This window comes from Pinus tabuliformis, chromosome 7 (assembly GCF_031772625.1).
Source record: "Pinus tabuliformis cultivar Carrire ecotype Pingquan chromosome 7, CPIR1, whole genome shotgun sequence".
In the NCBI taxonomy this organism is placed as follows: Eukaryota; Viridiplantae; Streptophyta; class Pinopsida; order Pinales; family Pinaceae; genus Pinus; species Pinus tabuliformis.
This window is the reverse complement of record NC_142293.1, coordinates 972,527,998-972,548,551: the sequence shown is the minus strand read 5'-3', so window position 1 is coordinate 972,548,551 and position 20,554 is coordinate 972,527,998. Positions and strand designations below refer to the sequence as shown.

Below are 20,554 nucleotides of genomic sequence, written 5' to 3'. Positions count from 1 at the left end.
GCAGCACTGACCGAACTTCGAAAATTATCCCTCAGGCGACTATCTAAACTGACAGAGTTTTTCCAAAAACTATTTGCTTCTGGAGGCCCAGAAGAAGAGAGAGTCAACAAGCTATGGAGCCTCGTTGCTTTGAACATAATCATGTCTGCCCATGCAGGGGCTATCAACCGTGACTGACTGAACACAACAATAAAGAAAATTAAAGCTAAACCCGACATACATGGGCCAAACAGACAGACTCAGAAAATTCCAACTGGACCGACGCACAGTTGAATCCGTGACTGACTTACCCGCAGGGGCTTTAGTCCTCGTTTCTAGTGGAGAGAGGAGGAACTGAGTGGATTTGGGGCTCGGTGTCCTGATCCTCGCATAGGCTTGGGTCTTCCACCACATAGCACCATCCCCTTCCCTCCGGGACACCTGCCCACATGGCTTTCCATTTGTCCTCGTCCACGCCCGGAGGTGCTGGCCCCAAGTATGGTGCGGTGTCTTTGTCCGTTTCCTTCCCCAAATCTCCTGGCTCAACTGGCGGCAACTCCTCCGTGCTTCCCTTGCCAGCGTCCTCTTTGCCCGAACTTTCTGGTGGCTTCTCCATTGCTTTCGTGCCCGAACCTTCTGAAGGTTTCTCCACCATGCCCTCAGGTGCTCCTGCCTCGAATTCTTCAGGAATTTTTGTGAATAAAACAGAGATATGGGCATTGACTCCTGTGGTATCCCGTGAGCCGCCCAAAGTGAATACCACAGAGCCAAACGCGGGCAGCAGTGGCCCTCCCTCGCTCGAACTGCCAACCTCCAGAAATTGCCCACATGGGAGTTGTGTGGCTCTGGCTCTCCTGTGACAGTAGCAACAGCAGCAATGATGGTGTTCGTCTGCTGCAGGAGTTCTAGAGGAGGACCCTCTCCCTGGTCCTCTTCTACTCGGCTGTCGCTCCCGTAGTTTGACCATGTTTGCTTCGTTGCCACCCTCGTATGCCCAGACCAATTCAATTTCTGAGCACCCTCCTCCTGCGTGCAAATTGACCCATCGTGCTTCCCACTGAACCAGAATTCCTTCGAATTGCCTCCCCGGCTTTCTGCCACACCCCAAGTTGCAGCGGGAAACCAGAGCTTGTATTGCAGCTGAATTCCTGGCCTCCCTCGGCTCACAATTCCTCTGCTCCCACATCCGTCTGAATTTAACTTGCCAAGGCTCCCGCATTGTTTGCTGAAATCGAGTTCTGAGCTTCCTCTTCCCCAGAGCATTAACTGCAATCTGCCCCAGCGCATTAACTGCAATGAATTCCATCGCATGTATGCTGAACCGTTAGACATTGACGGTCGAACCAGCTTCATAAAGATCACCACGAGGCGGCACATGCTGGGCATGTGGCTCGTCCTCCCTCAACACGTCATCACCCGCATCCGGGGATTCAACATCCTTGTGGAGTATGTTTTCACATTCCTGTTTCTGTTGGTTGTTTAAGATGATGTCCAGTTTACCTTCTTGGAAGGCCTGGTTGCAATCTACGCCAATGTTTGCCATGAGATCCGCGATCTTGTTACCTTCTCTTTTGGTGTGATTGAAGGAGAGGGCATTGTGACTGCGCAATTCCTGGGCAATGTTGCTCAACCTGGCTTCTAATCTCCAACTGTCTGCTACCTTCCTGGCTTGAGAGCCATTCTGAATGCGAGTAGCCATATTTATGAGGATTTGAGAATCTCCCTCTACGATTAGCGGTTGAAGATTGAGTCGTTTTGCTGCCAGGATCCCCTGCCACATGCCTTCCAACTCCGCCGAGTTATTGGTGTCCCATCCCATGTTTCCGAAGTAGGCCTGTATGAGTGAGCCTTCGTGATTTCTTATGATGCCTCCAAATCCTGCTGGCCCCGGGTTGCCTTTTGAGGCCCCATCGAAATTAAGTTTGTATGTATTTATGGGAGGGGCAGTCCAGCTCTGGTTCTCCTTTCCTCTGCGTTTCACCGCTTGATGCATGGTCGACTCTTGTGGCAGCTGCAGCATCCAGTTGTCTAGGATGTTTTGCTCTTTGTCTGTTGTGGGAAGATCCTCTTTACTCCAAGTTTTCAACAACATAGTTTCTTGTAGATTGCTGTGTATGCTGTTCCAAATGCTGTCATTAGTTCTGCTTTGATTTTTGAATATGCGCCTGTTCCTCTCCTTCCATATATTCCATAGTAGAATGCCCGGTATAAGATTCCACAAGTGGTTGAGAATCTCACACTTGTAAGGTCTTTTGGGCCATTGGCGAATGGTGCTGATGATGCCTTCAGCTTCCCGTCCTTTCCTTTGGCATTTGAATTCTACCTTTTCCCAAAAGTGAGTGGCGATTGAGCAGGTTTGGAGAAGATGCTGCAATGTTTCCTCATTTTGGGAGCAGTTATGGCATATGGAAGGTCCATGAAAATTACGTTTTCTTAACTTGTCCCAGGTAAGAATCTTCTTGTGCCCAACTAGCCAGAGGAAGTGTGAGATTTTTGGCCAGGTTTTGAAGCTCCATATTCTATCCCATAGAGGGTCTGGTTTTATGGGGGAGTTGCCCAACAGATTGTAGGCTTCTGAGGTGGTATATGTCCCTTTAGTTTGGTAGCCCCATCTGAGGATGTCCTCATTGTTTTCCTGTCTGATTCTTCTTTTATTTAACTCGCTCTCCAGTGCCAATGTCTCTTGAGGATTTGTGCTGTTGGTGATTCGATTGCCTGATTGCCATTTCCTGAACCCGTTCTCCACTTCCTGTGTCCAGAATTGGTGCACCGTGGCTTGCTGCTGCTCTTGGCTGTTAGGAATGATCGTAGCAGGGAGAACATTTGAAAGTTTAGGCATCTGGTTCCAGGCATCATTCCAGAACCTAGCATTGTGTCCATTCCGTATTTCCCAAAAGCTGTGTTTCTGAATGAGCTGATGATGTTGTTTAGCTGCATTCCATATAAGTGACCCATTGATAGTGGGTGTGAATCTGATGAGCTCTGCTTGGGGCATGTTGTTGGTGTATTTGGCAGTCCATATTTTGGCCCATAATTTCTCTGGATTTGTTACCCATTGCCACCATATTTTCGCCGTCATGATTGTGTTGCTATGCTCAGGGTCCCGAAGTCCAATTCCTCCTTTGTTCTTGGGTTTACAAACAGTATCCCATTTGACCAGTGCCCATTTACGGTTGGTGGCAGAACTTCCCCACAGAAAGTCGCGCTGCAGATTTCTTAATCTCTTTAGAACCCATTTGGGTGCGGCCAAGATGGAAAAAAGATAGAGCGGCATGGCCTGCAGGACAGCCTTGAGAAGCACCACCCGACTAGCAAGATTTAGGGATCGATTGGTCCATAGACTGAGTTTGGACTCAAGCTTTTCCAAGAGAACTCTCCATGCCGGCTGCTTTATGGCTGAGGCTGTAAGGGGGGCACCCAGATACGAGGAAGGGAGAGAAGCAGATTGGAATCCCAGGATACGGGAGACGGCTCGTTTTACAGGCGGAGGGGTGTGGAAGAAAAAGACTTGAGATTTAGAATTATTGACCTGGGTTCCAGAGGCTTTAGAGAAGTCGTCGAGCAGGGATTTTAGTTTAGAGGCTTCCTGAGCTGAAGGATAGCCATAGAGCATGGTGTCGTCTACAAATTGCTGATGAGAGGAGGCTGCGGTACTATGGATGGAGATCCCTTTGAGCTGATTGGAAAGCAGGGCTTGCTTGATGTGCCTACCTAAACCTTCCGCCATTAAAACAAAGAGGAAAGGTGACAGGGGGTCTCCTTGCCTGATGCCTCTGGAGGGCTTGAAGGGCCGGGAGGGTAAACCATTGACAAGGATGGAGAAATGGGAGGATGAGATGAGGCTCAGGATCCATCTTATCCAAGAATCACAAAAACCAAAGGCTTTCAGCATGTGCTTAATATAAGTCCAGCTGAGCTTGTCAAAGGCTTTGGATAGGTCAATTTTAAGAAGCATACCAGCTTGTTTGGATGACTGGAGTGAGTGAATGATTTCATGCGAGAGGATGATCCCATCCATGATCTGTCTACCTTCAACATATCCTGACTGCTCCGGGGATATGAGCATGGGTAGCAGAGGTTTGAGCCTGTTCGCTATAACTTTGGATATGACCTTGTAGAGGACATTGCAGAGGGCTATGGGTCTGAATTTATCAGGGGTGATGGAGTTTTCCTCTTTTGGGATTAGAGCTATGAAGGTAGAGTTAAGGGAGGGAAGCATCCAGCGAAGGGCCCTGGACTCTTCAACTATTTGCCAGACCTCTATTTTAATTAAATCCCAGAAAGCATGAAAAAAAGTAGTTGTAAAGCCATCAGGTCCAGGGGCTTTACCTTCTTTGAGCTGCGCCATTGCTTCATCTACCTCATGCATGAGAATTGGGCGCATAAGCAGTTCATTGTGCTCCTCTGTGACAAGCTTGGGAATGTTGTTTGTGATCTTTTCAATCGCATGCTTCCTGTCCACCGTCGGCTCCTGATGTACCTGTTTGAAATGATTGATGAGGATTTCCTCAATCTTTTCATGTTCTTCTTCCTTGGTTGTTATAGACATTTTTGTGCCTCGCAACATGGAGCATGAAATGTCAATAATTACAGGGATCCTCAGTCCCTAAACATGTTGTTCTTACCCCTAAAAGAACAAGGTCATCAAACAACAGCACTTCCAATCAGTTCTCCACCTGAAAACACTTCAAAACAGGCTTATTTTGGATCATGTCAGCTGCTCCACTGAGCTTCTGCGCTGGAATACAACTGTCCCTCCTTGTACCTGCGCTAGAAGTCAAATTTAATGAAGGCTACCTGCGCTGGGCGAGATTGGCCAAGTGGCACAGTCATTCTGCAAGGTGTCAATTGCCAAGGAAGCTTCCAAACTGACACTTGGTTCATGAGATTCGCCCTGTGATGAGTAAGAGGTACTTGATCACCATGTGTAAGCAAGGATCTCCAAGTGGACTCAAGAACTGAAGATTAACTGAAGAGGGAGAGGACACAAGGCAGCTTCATGTCAGTCTCAAGCTGACTCATCCTCTCTTCTTCTCTCCTATATATAGAGCTCTTCTATGAGGTCTAAGGAGGCTGGAATTTTGTGTTAAGCAAGGAGGTGCTGTTGGATTACAGTTAGAGCTATTGGGTGATTGTTTTACTAGAGGTGAAGAGGAGAGTTCTTGCTGCTGGGGAGGTGCTGCTGGATTGGAGCCATCATTGGTTGTAACCTTCTCAGAACCCTGTTACTTCTATCAATAAAGTTTTGCATGTTCTCCTATATACTTGTATTGCATTGATGTATTGTATTTACATGTATATTTGATTCACCCTAATCCATGCTTCAGTTATGAGTACATGTATCTTGTAGTTTCCTCTCTTGTTTTGTGCAGGATCTGTGTGTAGCTGGACTGGCAAAGAGAGCAAGGAGCTGGGAACAAGAGACAAAGAAAGAGGACATGGATCGACTAAGCGAAGGACACCAGGTTGGTTGACCTTCTTTTCCTTCTCTCTGTACTTTCATAAAGGAAATCATCAAAGCTTTACTTTCAGTTGTTGCTAAAGACTGTCACCTTTAGAGTAGGGATAGGGTCATCCGCATCGGATACTTTTCCCCACAACAAACTGGCGACTCCGCTGGGGAGCCTAGTATCTTGTTGGTGTTTGTAGTATTTTGCTATTCATTTCTTGAAGAAAAGAGTACCAAATCGAAAAGCTTTTGACTATATCAAAAGCGAAGTAGAGGGACTGTTACTCTTGCTCATTTGCTGAGCAAATTCAAGATTTGAAGAGCTTATCTACAAAAGACTCTTTACTCTTTGTGATAGATCTTCATCCTCTTGATCATCCCTTAGCCTGTACTTGACCTATAGCTTTTTATTTCAGCAAAAACAGTGCATTTTTGAGCTTTTTATGACCCGGAAAACTTTGTAGACGAAACTCTCGTGTGTCAGTGCAGGCTGTCCACTGGCAGTCTGCATTACAGCGCAGGTGCTCCCTTCGGGAACTGCGCTGAGAGTCAAACTGGCAGACTAGAACCTGCGCTGGTCCAGTTAGCCATTGTCTTGCTCAGCTTTCCCTTTGTGTCTTGGCCCTGTTTTCACTTGTTTTTGCTGATTGCTTGCTGGTCATTGTACTTGCTGTAAACCACTTCTCCTAGACATTATTCCGCCTCAGTTGTGTGATGAAACTGTGAATGTTCTTTCAGTATTTCTTGTTTCAGTTACAGTTTCCCATTGTGAAAAGCGAACCAGTATAGCTGTGGTCTCTTAGATCCTGAACTGTAAAAGTGTCTTTGTGATCTTATGAGCTAGTTTTATTACTGTTCATGGCTGTTTGAGTTTGTTTGCTCTTCATTTTATGGTTTGAATCTATACATTTCCTGTGTTTTAAACAAGTCTATCATAAGGTGTCTTTTTGATTGTGGACAAGCTTGTTTATTTTTACTTGAAATTAGATTCAAAATTATACAACAGTTTTCCTTTTGTCTACATCAACATTAAGGGAAAAGAAAAGAAATACATGCATCTTGCATTTGCATTTTGATAAGTTTGGGTGTCTGATCTAGGAGAAAGTGCATTAGTTTGTGCTTTGTGCTCTGTGTGGAAAGATATTGTTTTTCTCTCCCCTCAGTAGTTAGGATTTTCAAAGCTAAAAAGATTGTGAAAGCTTGCTTATCATTTTAGCTGCATTTAGGAATTTGTACCAATACATCTCGTAGTGATCCTGAAAGACAAACTGATAAACAAGATCAACTTAAAATATATTGAATGAATCTAAAAACGCATTGTAACATAACGCTCACAATAGAGGTCTAGGTAGAGACGTGTTCCAGCGTCGTTAAACGTAGTGACTGTCGATCTCTACGAAGGTGGGTGATTCCTCCTGAGGGACGATAGCACTAATACGGACTTGAGCTCCCGCGTACCATCGCGTATATTGGGAGACCCCTATAGGCATTTATCCTTTATCCTTAGGAAGCCGTGTCGACCGCCCTACTGATCGCGATGCAGTGAACACAGCATTCACGAAGATCGACCACCCGTACCGTAAAACGTATTCTGTGGTTTCGCGAAAGGTTTGGCACACCCTCTGCCTAGATCTCCAGAGCAGTTTCTTTTGGCCTTTTTCAAACTCTATAACTGAAAAAGTCCAACCGAGCATTTGTCACTTCGGGCTCGTTAATACATCGAAGGCGACTAGAGTCATCTTTAGCTTTTTCTCGACTCTTAAAACATGAAAAAGCAAAGTTGTGTCTAAAAGCGTCTAATAAAATTCATTCAATACGGAAACATAATTCCCCTTTTTGTATTTTAGTTGATCAAGTAATCCGCAACCGTGGAGGAAAGTCAATTAAAACTCCGTCGTTCAGGGAGACTTGCGAGTCAACCACCTTTGTCTCCGGAACCGAGAGTAGTACGGACGAAGCGATCTCGCTTGACCAGGTCAAAATCTCCTTTTAAAGTTAGAACGGAAGTTCCAACAACATCTGAGATTCTGGTCACTCCCAATATTTCTGGAATCCCTGCCTCTATTGAAGAAGTTCAACAGCAACAGAAGGACAGTTGTACTGATCCTAGTCTGAAGACAAGTACTTGCATAACTGAACCAGTTCCATCTGAAACCGGTCCACAGAGTCTTGTTGTTCAAACAACTGTCGCTGTCGAAGCAACCCCTTCTTCGGCACCAGAAATCTTTTACGGACCTGACGGTCTTCCTCTTCCTCCTGGTCTGATTGCAATAGAGGAAATCGTAGAGGACCAGCAAGCAAATACTCCAATTCATTTTGGAGTAGGTACCACTCTTTTTCCTTCTGCATCAGAAGTTTGTCCATCGCCACTGGAAGTTCCTGAAGAATCGTTAGGAAGTTTATTGGATAGACTTAAAATGTCTGAACAACCGTCGACATCTAGAACTGTGCCAAACGACATAGCAACAGCAGAAGTTCCTGCTGCCAATCCAACGATGTTTGCCGGCATACCAGCCGTCCCGACTAGCTCTCATCAGCTAGAAGGAGTCCACCCAGGGACTATTATGACAACTTGGTCTGTTCCAGTTTGTTCTTCCGGTATAATACCCGGTAATTCTTATGTTGAAACTAGACAAATTGATCCCTTTGGGAATCATTTTGGGCCATCCAGTCCTCAAAGGCCATCTATACCCTTGAGCTCCGGATTGTTACCGTATGGGGGGCAATATGCCTTTTCACTTCCTCTTCCGGGAGGATACCCATACGGCAGTTTTCAACCACATTCAGGTTTGACTGAAGTAACGACGAGTGGTTGGGTACCTATGTTACCCCAACAACCAAGAGTTGTATATTCTATGCAACAATGTGTACCTATGTCTAGTATCCCGACGACGCCAGCAATTGTAACCGTGTCGCAAGTTCAATCGATGCCTGTTGTATGTCAACCCCAAGTTGTAATGCAACAGCCTATTGACCCTGCAACACAACCACAATCGCCAACTGCCGGGACGACACAGATACAAACGGGAACTATAACCCCGCATCTTGGTCCGTCGGTTAGTGTCGCACAGCAAAACATGGCTTCACAACCATGGATGGTGCAATACCAACAACCTCAGTTCCAACAGGTGTACCAGGGATCTGAGCAACAGATCTTTGCAAATAGTGGGCAACCCTATATTCAGAACGGGTTAAATCAACCACTTTACAGTGGCCAAGCCCACCAGCCATATCAGTCATATCAACATCAGTTGCATTATGCTGGTGTGCAAAGGCCTACTGCTCAGGCGATTCCATCGTATCCTGGGTACGCCTCACCAAACCTGAATCAGCAGTTGCCATTCGTGGCGACCTTAGAATTACCAGACTTACATCGATTGACGAACGATCCAATCGCCTATGCCCATTGGTGGCCAGCGATTCCTCACAAACTTCCTTCGGACATTCCTAAATTCAATGGAAATCCGGGCGAAGACCCGTCGAATCATGTGATGACATTCCATCTGTGGTGCTCGTCGAATACCTTGAATGATGATTCGATAAGACTTCGTCTTTTCCAGAGGACATTGACTGGTCCGGCGGCCAAATGGTATATTGAATTACCTAGAGCCTCTTTCGACAATTTTAGTTCCCTAGCCACGACTTTCTTAACACACTTTCAGTTACCGATAAGGTACGAAACTGGAACAGAGATCTTGACCAATTTCAAGAAGACAACGGCCACACATATATCTGATCATATACATGAGTGGTGTCGTCGTCGCAGAATGGTAAAAACCTATGTTCCAGATCAGCTATTAGCTGAGTGGTTTATAAAGTCGCTTCTGCCGGCAATAACAGAAGATGTGGCCAAGGGAGGCGTCGTAACAGAGGAGCAAGTTATTGCTCGTGCTCAATATTTGGACTTAGTGTATACTCAGTCGGGCACGCTCTATGATAAGATACCTGATGCCCCCAGACCAGAATTTTCAATCCCTCCTCCTCCCGGATCGAATAGTGACTCTCATGCCGGTTACGGCGTGATTGGAACTGCAAACGCTAAGTCGACAAGGGATTCGAATAAGAAAGCCCGTAAGACTTCGAATCAAAAAGCAAATCAAGAGATTCTTGCTTCGGAGGTAAACGCTGTATCTACGGATAAAGACAAAAACTCCAATCAACCAGGAAGCAAGAAGAAACAAAACAAAGGGAAGAAGAAGAAACCAGGTGAGTCATCCCCTCAAAAAACTTCTTCAAACCCTCCTGGGCAAAGGAAACAATTTCCTCCATGTCAAATATGTGATGAAAATCATTCAACAAAGAACTGTCCGTTCAAAGCTGAGTTGAAGAGGTTCTTTAAAAGTTCCCAAACTTCAGCTGTGTTGACTGATCCATTTCCCGCCCCAGGTCAAAATATGGTTGATAGTGGAAATGCTTCCCCGTCTCAAGTGCTTATGCTGTCGGTTTCTAAGAAAAATGATGCTTTGATCTCGACTAGGAATAAAGATTATGGGAATCCGCCGGTGTCGAGCGACAAAAGGAAAGATCAACCCAGTAGTTCGACAACAACTTCGGCAGAAGCTGTACCCCCCCTCACGCATGAATTAACAATAAAGCCGCCTAAGGGAGTAGTACACAAGTCGACATTCAACCCTCGCGCCAGAGCGGCGCAACACTATAATATAGTGGAGGATTTGGCCCAATCGCCATCTGCTATGTCGACTCTTGAGGTACTACAAAATTGCCCATCCCAAAGACAGGCATTGTTATCAGCAATTGGTGGAGTGGATCCTAAAGATTCCAGTCTTGTATCCTTTGATCACAAAGGATATGATCCTCAGTTACCAGCGCAATTATCTTTCCTTATTCAAGTGAAAGCACTCAACAAAACTGTTCATAGAACGATTATTGATGAGGGTGCATCGACATGTATCATGTCGATGAGTTGCTGGAAAACTCTTGGATCTCCAACCTTGTCGCGATCTTTGACGACATTGAAAGCATTTGACGGTAGGTCGTACACTCCGTACGGTATCCTAAATAACTTTAAGGTTGAACTAGGAGGAAAAACAGTAGAGATTGATGTTGAAGTCATTGATGGCAATCTTGACTATAACATCCTACTGGGAAGACCATGGATATATGCCATGGCAGCTGTAGTGTCGACATATTTTAGGAAGATTGCATTCCCGTTTGAAGGAGGGATTACGATCGTCGACCAACAGAATTTCCTCCCTAATGGTTCACAAGTTACCGGAAGCATTCCCCTAATCCATGGGAGCGACCATTCGATAAAAGATATCGGAGTAGGCTTGCTAAAAGATCCCACAATGATGGGAACTTTCGCGTTGCCATCTCCTTTCCATATAGTGGATATCCCGTTTGTAGCAACATGCAACATGATATCTTCATCAAAGGTCGCAGAAGACAAAGTCGTCATGGATCATCAAGTGGTATTGCCTCCTAGCCCCATTGAAATATTGTAGCAATCAATGTTTCAGGCATGGGAGGCGAGCCCAAATGAACGCTCGTCAAGCGTTTGGGTAGATAGGTCCGAAGAATATGGTACCCCATTAGATCCATGGTCAAAAGTTCATGGGACTGACGAAGGAATCTTACAATCAATGATGATTGAGGGGGCACCATGGAATGATCACCACCATCGTTCCCTTCTTCCAGAGTATGAAGAAGAAACTCATCACGACCTATGTCACCCTTCAGTATTTGAATTCCTAACAAATACTGTAAATACGGTGGATTCAGAACGAAACCTATCCAATATTGAAGAGACTATAGCCATAAACATCTCGACAAAATCTGATGTTGTTGAGAATATTCATGTCGGCAAAAGTTGTTCCCCTTCAGAACTGGAAATATATAGTGCTCTTTTTCGCGAATTTAGAGATGTCTTTGCATGGTCATATGATGAAATGCCAGGCATTGACTCGAGCATAGTTGAACATGAAATTAAAATGTATCCTGATGTCAAACCAGTAAGACAACGGCTTCGGCAGGTACATCCGAAGAAAGCCGCTGCCATTAAGGCAGAAGTTGAAAAACTTCTCCATGCTAGATTCATCTACCCGGTTCCTCTAACCGATTGGGTATCGAATATTGTCCCTGTTATGAAAAAACAAGGGACGATAAGAGTGTGCGTCGACTATAGGGATGTAAACAAAGCTTGTCCAAAGGACAACTACCCTACACCCTTCATCGACCAGATAATTGATGAATGCGCCGGATGTGAAATCTTTTCCTTTATGGATGGATTTTCCGGGTATAATCAAATAAATATCCGCCCACAGGACCAGTCTAAGACTGCATTCATCTGTCCGTGGGGCACATTCGCTTATCGAAAATTACCCTTTAGTTTAAAGAACGCAGGGGCGACGTTTCAGAGGGCAATGAATTATGCCTTCCATGACATCAAGAACATTGTTCAACCTTACCTCGACGATCTTCCGGCTCATTCGCGGAAGCGGACTGATCATCCGCGGCATTTGAGAGCGATATTTCTACGTTGCCGACATTACAAGATAATACTCAATCCGCACAAGTGTGTGTTTTGCGTCGGTTCTGGTCGTTTACTTGGCTTTGTGGTCTCTAAGGATGGGATTCGTCTCGACCCCTGTAAGGTTCAGGCAATCATTAATTTGCCTCCACCTTCAAATTTGCTTCAGATTCAGAAACTCCAAGGGAAAGCAAACTTTCTGAGGAGGTTCATTCCAAATTACGCAGAACTTGCCAAAGGTTATACTCGTCTTTTGAAAAAGGATGTACCTTTTGTCTGGGACCAGGTTGCGCAAGCTTCCTTTGACGCTCTGAAAGATTGTCTAGTAAGAGCATCATTAATGTACGCCCCGGACTATCAAAGAGATTTTAACCTGTATCTAGCTGCAGCAGATACGACCATTGCGATGGTCTTAGTGCAAGAAGTCGATGGAATTGAACATCCTATTTATTATTTAAGTAAAAACTTAAATGATACAGAAAGTAAATATTCCTATGTTGAAAAACTAGCGCTTGCTGCTGTTCAAGCGATTCAAAGGTTTCGACATTATGTCCTCTTTAGGAAAACTACCGTTCTGTCAGATTGCAATCCCATGACGTATATACTGTCGCGACAGTTGCTTGGGGGCAAATATTCAAAATGGATAGCCATCCTTCAAGAGTTTGATTTAGATTTTGTAAAATCCAAATCGAAGAAAGCTCTAGTTTTCGCGGAATTATTATGCGATCTCCCATCGTCGTCCAACGATGAAACATCAGAAGAGTCAATCGTGGATGAAAATTTGTTTCTGATATCAGTAAGCGATGAGTGGTATGGAGACATCATTGTTTATCTCCAAACCCAAAAATTTAGGCCTAATACCTCACACTCGGAACGGAAACGTATACGATACCAATCTAAAGACTACATGATCGTCGGTGATACACTTTACCGTCGTGGAGTCGATACGGTTCTGAGGAGGTGCCTTACCCATGAGGAGGCCGAAAAAGCCCTGAATGATTGTCATTCAGGCGCGTGCGGGGGGCATCAATCTGGATATGCAACAGCACAAAGAATCTTACGAGCAGGATATTTCTGGCCAACTATGTTTAAAGATTGCATAATAGCTATCAGAAGTTGCCATGCATGTCAGATCTTTGATAGCAAAACCAGAAAACCACCCGCACCCTTACAACCGATAGTTGCTGTTGGGCCCTTCGCCAAGTGGGGCATCGATTTCATGCAATGTAACCCCACCTCGACCGGGGGGCATGGGTATATTATAGTCGCTGTTGACTATTTTACCAAATGGGCCGAGGCGATGCCTACATTGGATAACACTGGTGAAACAGCTGCCCTTTTCTTTTTCAATCATGTAGTCGCCAGGTTCGGCGTTCCGCAAGCTATAGTGACAGATCATGGATCGCATTTTCGCAATCACATGATGGTTGAGTTAGCTGCCAAACTAGGGCTATCGCACGATAGCTCTACCCCGTATTATCCACAAGCCAACGGACAAGTTGAGGCAATCAACAAGGTCCTGAAGCGTATGTTGCAAAGGATGATAGGGGTTCACAAAAGAAGATGGCATCTAATCCTGTACTCAGCATTATGGGCTTACCGAACCTCGGTAAAGAACGCCACTGGGTTCACACCATTCCAATTGGTGTATGGCCTGGAGGCAGTCTTACCGATCCAGTGCGAAATTTCGTCTCTTAAACTCGCAATTGACCTCCTCCCCGGAACCTCAGAAGAAGAGGCTCGTTTCTTGGAATTAATCCAATTGGATGAAAATCGTCGTGACGCCGCTTTGGCGAACGAAACCCATAAGAAACGAGTCAAAGCACAGTTTGACAAGAATGTCAAACCTCGCAACTTCTCTGAGGGTGACTTGGTTTTGCTTTACGACCAAGAATCCGACAAATTAGGAGTAGGAAAATTTCAGTCCTTATGGATGGGTCCCTATATTGTTAAAAGGGTGTTAGCAAAAGGAGCCTACGAGTTAATGGATTATGACGGAATACCACTGGCGCAACCCCGTAACGGGTTGTACCTCAAGCGTTACTATGCCTAAATAGTAACCTGAGTGCTTTTGTTGTATTTTGTTTTCGCTAAAGTGTTTGTTTCGGTAGTAATCCACCCTTCTCGTTTGTTGCAGATGTCGAATTATTCTGATACATATGTGGGATATGCCGACGGAGCGAGTCGTAGTACACGGAATTTGTCCTCCGCTGCCTGGGCCATTTTTGATCCAAACGGCGAGTTAGTGAGTTTCAGAGGTGTGTGTATTGGACGATCAACGAACAATATCGCTGAGTATAGTGCGTTGATTGAACTCCTCTCTGATACCATCGCTCATGGTATACGCCGACTAATTGTCAGGCTAGACTCACAACTTGTGATGCTACAACTCACTGGTATATATTCAGTCCGCAATCCAGCTATTTATCGTATGTTTCTAAGAGTTAAGATTTTGGAAAGAGAGTTTGATTCAATTCAATATCAACATATTTCCAGAAACTTGAACACATTAACAGATTCATTAGCAAACTATGTATTAGATAGACATTTACAACATATATAAAAAGAGATGCATCGGTGCTATGCAAGTGGATCACAAATAAACTGAAATAAACTCCGAAAATCAAAATATATAAAGTTGTTTATAGTTTGTACATAATGTGCTGTAATCAAAACAAAATTGGTCATATGACCTAGAACTCAAAAAGATGCTAGGGGGCACCCTAGCCTAGTGGTGCTCATGAAAGCACGTCACGGTCTGTGCGATCATGCGCAAGAGACGAGTCCATCGTCTAGGCACGCCGATGGTGTGCCGCTGCAACTGTAAAGGTAACTCGTCAATCTGTACATCCGGAAGACCACGAGTAAGGCTCTCAACCTGCTCCTGCACAGCTGCAAGTATCTCAGTATCACCAAGGTCGCGAATAACAACTCTCCTAGCAGGCTCTGCTGCTGGGGCAGCAACTGGCGATCGTGGACAAGCTACTGGACGAACAGGACCAACATCTGCATGCACCCAAGAGTTTGATCAGTTTTGAACAGTAAACATCATGAAGGAAAAAAATAAACAGTGATATGGTCAGAGATTTTACCAATAGCGCCCCATTGCTCGCCATCCGGAAGCACCAAGTCCGGATCACCTCGGTAGTCCATACCCACATATGGATACTCAGAAAATGCCATCTCCTGACGCTCGAACCACCTAAAGAAGGACTCAATGAATGTAATATGAGGTTGACCAGCATGCCGGGACATATGGTCAACCCACCTCTGCATGCGTGGCTCGGTCGGAGAAGGCACATCAAGCAAGATGTACTGAGGTTGCATCAATGGGATTTTCTCCAAGACAAAGGCAGTCAGAATAGAACCAAATCCAAAGTTCTTCAGCCCCCCGTCCTTTACCTTGGTCAATTGACTTTTCATCTGAACAAGTACTGCATCACACCAGTTAAACACTTTCGGTTGGAGACACTCCAAGGCGTGCTGCATATAAGATCTGTTGGCAACATGTAAAGCTGCGCTGCCGGCCATCCTACCAATAGTAAACAGAATGGACCTGAGAGACCTGTCAGTGATGTCACGGATATTGATCTTGCCGTCTTTGCTCGGCTGTGAACCTTCCCGGCAATACTGACGGATATAGTCTCTGGTGGAAGTAGTCCCTCGAGCCGTACCTGACAAAGAAATGGGAGCACCCCGCCTTGACAACCCAGTCAAGAAGTACATGTCCTCTATGGTCAAGGGGAAGGACTTCCCCCTAATCTGAAATACTTGGTTAACAGGATCCCAAGCATCAAGCATATACTGCAGTAAAGAAATCTGTGCTCTCATGCTAGAGATACGGAAGAACTTCAGCAGGCCACAGTTCCGAAGCGCGTTCACCGTGACTGGGTCATGGAGTGCAACCATGTCCTCTGCTTCATGTTCTCGTTCTCGCCATGTAAGGGACATTTTGTCCAAAGTTCCCTACAATCAAACAAGAGAAGGAGTAAGTTCCTGATTTTGATGAAAATCTGGCGAAAAATCATCAAAAAACTCATGCAAAATCAGCTTTTTTAGGCCCAGCGCAGGCAGAGAGTCTTCCCCCTGCTCTGGAACTCAGTCTGCCTTAAGGCTGCCTGAAATACAGCGCAGATTTCGAAAGGGGAACCTGCGCTGATGCCAGGGCGCCCTAATGAAACCCCTGGGGCCCAGAAACTCTGAAAAACATGCATGAAACTGAAAAAGGAAACCATGAAAGTGAAGGGCTAAGGTTTAGCTCCTACCTGGTCCAAACGGCGCCGAAAATCGTCCACAGAATCTCCCGGAATCAGCTGGTGAAAATCAAGGAAGAAGAGGCACCTCCAGAGCTCCAACAAGCAAAATGCAAATGAAATGGTAAATGAGAGGTAAAAACCCCTTTTTATGACTTTTTACACAGTTTAAAGTTAAATATTAGGGTGATAATTTCGTTTTCATGCAAATATTGTCCATTTCTAACAAAATTTGTTGCAGCAATTGAAGATGAAGTACTACATTTGAAAAGAGAAAAGCTAGTAAAAGTAAAAAATTAAATTTGACCATGAATCGAGCAGTTTTACCGCGGAATTTATGCTCGTTAAAAAATAGAAAAGTGTGAGCAGAGTTTTTCCGCCAAAGTTCAAGCTCATTAAAAAATGAACCTATCTCGGTAAATAACCATTGCGATCGTAAATTTATAAGCCTTAAAAGCCTTGGTCGTGTTTTCATCCATCACCTCCATTTCATTTGGCCGATCGTTCACCCCCATATGTGTGTTTACCTATTTTGAGGAACAGCTGCGAAGAGTGATTTCACCTAGCCATCCTTGTGACACTACCGTGATTGGAAAATTCCAATTTGTACCTGGAATCAGTTGCTATCCCTGTTTATCACTCGTTCCTCAAAAGACGAGTCTTCTTTGAGCTCTTTTCACTGACTCGTAAAATATGAAAAGTTTGCCGAGTTTTTGGCCTTCTAGCTCGTTAAACAACCGAAAGCTATCCCTCCTCTAGATTTTAATCTTTTTGGACCCGAGGGATTATTGCACAAAAAGATCGAGCGCTTGTCTTGTTCGGCTCGTAAAAGTACCGAACAGCCATCCCTTCTGTATTGTTTTATACTTTTTCGGACTTAAGGGATTAGATGACGAAAAAGGAATCATGGAGTTGACTTTCTGTACCTTTTCAGACTCTCTAAAAATGAAAAGGACCGAGTTTTCCTTGTCGTTAGACTCGTTAAAATGATTAAATAGCGACAAACTTGTCTTTAGACGAGAACGAGTTTCCCTATCGCTAGGCTCGTTAAATCATAGCGATAGGCTTGCCCGAAGGGCAGGTTATAGAACAAGCATATGTTATCCTCCTCAAGCTTGACAAAAATAAAGAGGTACTGGTCAGAAATGACTGGGGAAAAATTGGGAGAACATCAAAGTTTAATGGTAGCAAGTCACTCTTGAACATGACACTTTTCCTCCGTACCACATCGGGTTGGGTTGTTTCATTCACCGGTCTCACCACCATGGTCCTCGCCAAACCATCCACATTTGGGGTAATGCTACCGATCCATTGCATCAGTGTCGTTATATGTTCAAGAGGGGTCATTCTGAAAGTGTCAACCGTGTCCCATCCACTGCCATACATTGTCCTTCATCCATTCATGATCGCCACCCTGAATCATATGTCACAGTTTGTTTTCGCCTCGACTAAAATCATTAGCTCCGTTCCGTGTCATTGATGTGGGATTCATTAAGGCCCTCCTTTGACGGATCGCTTCTTGTCGACTTCAGCTCATTATCCAAGAAGTTGATCTAGGAACACCCCCATCAGTACTTTGAAGCTTGCATGCCTCAATGGCAAGTTTCTCACTTCCGGCGACAGGTATACCTCAATGACCTTCGACCAGAAGATTTTGCGTGGCGTTCGACGCCAAGTCCTTTATTCACGCCACGTGAATTGTACTGCAGTACCTTGAGGGTCATCGTCATTATTGGTGATTCCTCTCGCGCTTGTTAACGGTTTTCATTATTGACCGGTAATCAAGCGATGTCTTTCCATGTTCGACTTCAGCGAAATTCTCACATGGATCGACTTGTACTTAGAGTGAAGATCGAACGAGTTTGAAGACCCCGGATCTAGTTTCATCCATCCGGGCTGCGATATATATTCAGGAAATATAAAATCATTTGCCATGTACATCATTGCAGCAGATGATCATCCTATTCAAAGGAAGATAATTTCAGCAGAAAATTATCAGTCTACCTTCAGACGATCATCTGTCATATGTACCAAAATGTATTTATAAAAGCTGAGCATGGGAATGCCCGCCTCAGCTAGATCATGAAAATAGAATGAAAAATAATGTATTGTATTGTATTGTATTACAGGGCGCCTCCTCAGCACTGGAATGAACTTCGGACCCTCTAGATAAAGCATTTCACCCGATAAACGGCCTCATACTTTAGGGGGCAACTGTTATAGACATTTTTGTGCCTCGCAACATGGAGCATGAAATGTCAATAATTACAGGGATCCTCAGTCCCTAAACATGTTGTTCTTACCCCTAAAAGAACAAGGTCATCAAACAACAGCACTTCCAATCAGTTCTCCACCTGAAAACACTTCAAAACAGGCTTATTTTGGATCATGTCAGCTGCTCCACTGAGCTTCTGCGCTGGAATACAACTGTCCCTCCTTGTACCTGCGCTGGAAGTCAAATTTAATGAAGGCTACCTGCGCTGGGCGAGATTGGCCAAGTGGCACAGTCATTCTGCAAGGTGTCAATTGCCCAGGAAGCTTCCAAACTGACACTTGGTTCATGAGATTCGCCCTGTGATGAGTAAGAGGTACTTGATCACCATGTGTAAGCAAGGATCTCCAAGTGGACTCAAGAACTGAAGATTAACTGAAGAGGGAGAGGACACAAGGCAGCTTCATGTCAGTCTCAAGCTGACTCATCCTCTCTTCTTCTCTCCTATATATAGAGCTCTTCTATGAGGTCTAAGGAGGCTGGAATTTTGTGTTAAGCAAGGAGGTGCTGTTGGATTACAGTTAGAGCTATTGGGTGATTGTTTTACTAGAGGTGAAGAGGAGAGTTCTTGCTGCTGGGGAGGTGCTGCTGGATTGGAGCCATCATTGGTTGTAACCTTCTCAGAACCCTGTTACTTCTATCAATAAAGTTTTGCATGTTCTCCTATATACTTGTATTGCATTGATGTATTGTATTTACATGTATATTTGATTCACCCTAATCCATGCTTCAGTTATGAGTACATGTATCTTGTAGTTTCCTCTCTTGTTTTGTGCAGGATCTGTGTGTAGCTGGACTGGCAAAGAGAGCAAGGAGCTGGGAACAAGAGACAAAGAAAGAGGACAAGGATCGACTAAGTGAAGGACACCAGGTTGGTTGACCTTCTTTTCCTTCTCTCTGTACTTTCATAAAGGAAATCATCAAAGCTTTACTTTCAGTTGTTGCTAAAGACTGTCACCTTTAGAGTAGGGATAGGGTCATCCGCATCGGATACTTTTCCCCACAACATTGGTCCCCTCTGGGTTTTTGATGAAAGGTATTTTGTTGTGCATTCTTCTTTGCACCGTGGTATTGTGAAAGAACTTAGTGTTGCGTTCCCCTTCTCTTAGCCATCTGATTCTTGATTTTTGTTTCCAATAAATTTCTTCTTGTTTCCTTCGTTCTTCGAGCTGATTGTAGATTTGTTTCTCTCTGCTCATGGTTGCTTCCGTGTGCCCTGTGTTGATTATTGTCTGATGTAGATCCTTGAGCTCCTGATTTAGATCTTGTTGTGCTTCGAAAATGTTCCCAAAGGTTTCCCGATTCCATCGTTTAAGGTGGCCTTTTAGGAAGCGCAGTTTCTGCTGTAGCTGGTACATCCTTGAGCCTTCAGGTGGGACAAAGGAGGTCCATATTGTTCTGACGAAGTCCTTGAATGCTGGATGCGTTAACCAGAAGCCCTCAAAACGAAACGGTTTTTTGGTGCTATCCCCTGGTCTCTGCCATCGTAAAGCTATTGGCCAGTGATCCGATCCCGAGTGTGCAAGAATCTCCGCCGTGAAGTCACCGCCTAGATGGATCGCATTGTCTGAGATCAAAAAGCGATCAAGTTTAGATGCGATCTGGTTCTTTCCTCCTCTGTGATTACTCCATGTGTATGTTCCATTGCAAAAAGGCATGTCGATGAGCGAGGCATTGCGGATGAAGTCCTTAAAGTGTTCTGCTTCAGGTTCTAATCTGGATCTTCCTCCTGTTTTGTCCTCGATTTTGGTAATCATATTGAAGTCACCTGCAACTATCCAAAGCGGATGTTGCCTGTTAGCATTCAGCGCCTCAATGGTGTCAAGAAGGACTTTTTTGTTTCCTCCCTCCTGAGGAAAGTAGACATTGGATAGGTTTCCATGAACCTTGGTGCCTAAAATATGAAAGGCAGCTTGAATGAGATGATGGGAGGCATGGAAGTCAGTGAGCGCGACTGCCTGAGTGTTCCAGGCAATCGCTAGCCCTCCTGAAGCCCCTGTTGCATCCACGGCTACTGAGCGGCAGCCTGGCCAGGCTTTTGAAAGTATTCGACCCAACGTTTGACTGTTGCATTTGGTTTCTTGGAAGAAACACATTTGCGGTTTTTCCAT

The 20,554-nt window shown here is 44.7% G+C and overlaps 1 protein-coding gene across 1 annotated transcript; it reads right to left on the bottom strand.

Annotated features, from left to right (window-relative positions):
* Window positions 1-1,303: 1,303 nt before the first annotated feature.
* On the bottom strand, window positions 1,304-20,554 carry LOC149250860 (uncharacterized). The gene is made up of 2 exons (XM_089453771.1): window positions 19,847-20,554; window positions 1,304-4,459 (listed from the first exon to the last, which is right to left on the bottom strand). The coding sequence occupies exons 1-2, from the start codon at window positions 20,552-20,554 to the stop codon at window positions 1,304-1,306; spliced, it is 3,864 nt and encodes a 1,287-aa protein (XP_089309897.1).

Bases quoted from the DNA above. Each gene is read 5' to 3' on its own strand.
- LOC149250860 (XM_089453771.1), bottom strand. From the start codon at position 20,554: ATGGAAAAACCGCAAATGTGTTTCTTCCAAGAAACCAAATGCAACAGT. The intron at 4,460-19,846 runs GTCAGAACAATA...CATTTCAAACAG, and splicing joins ATCCAGCATTCAAGGACTTC to GTACATCAGGAGCCGACGGT.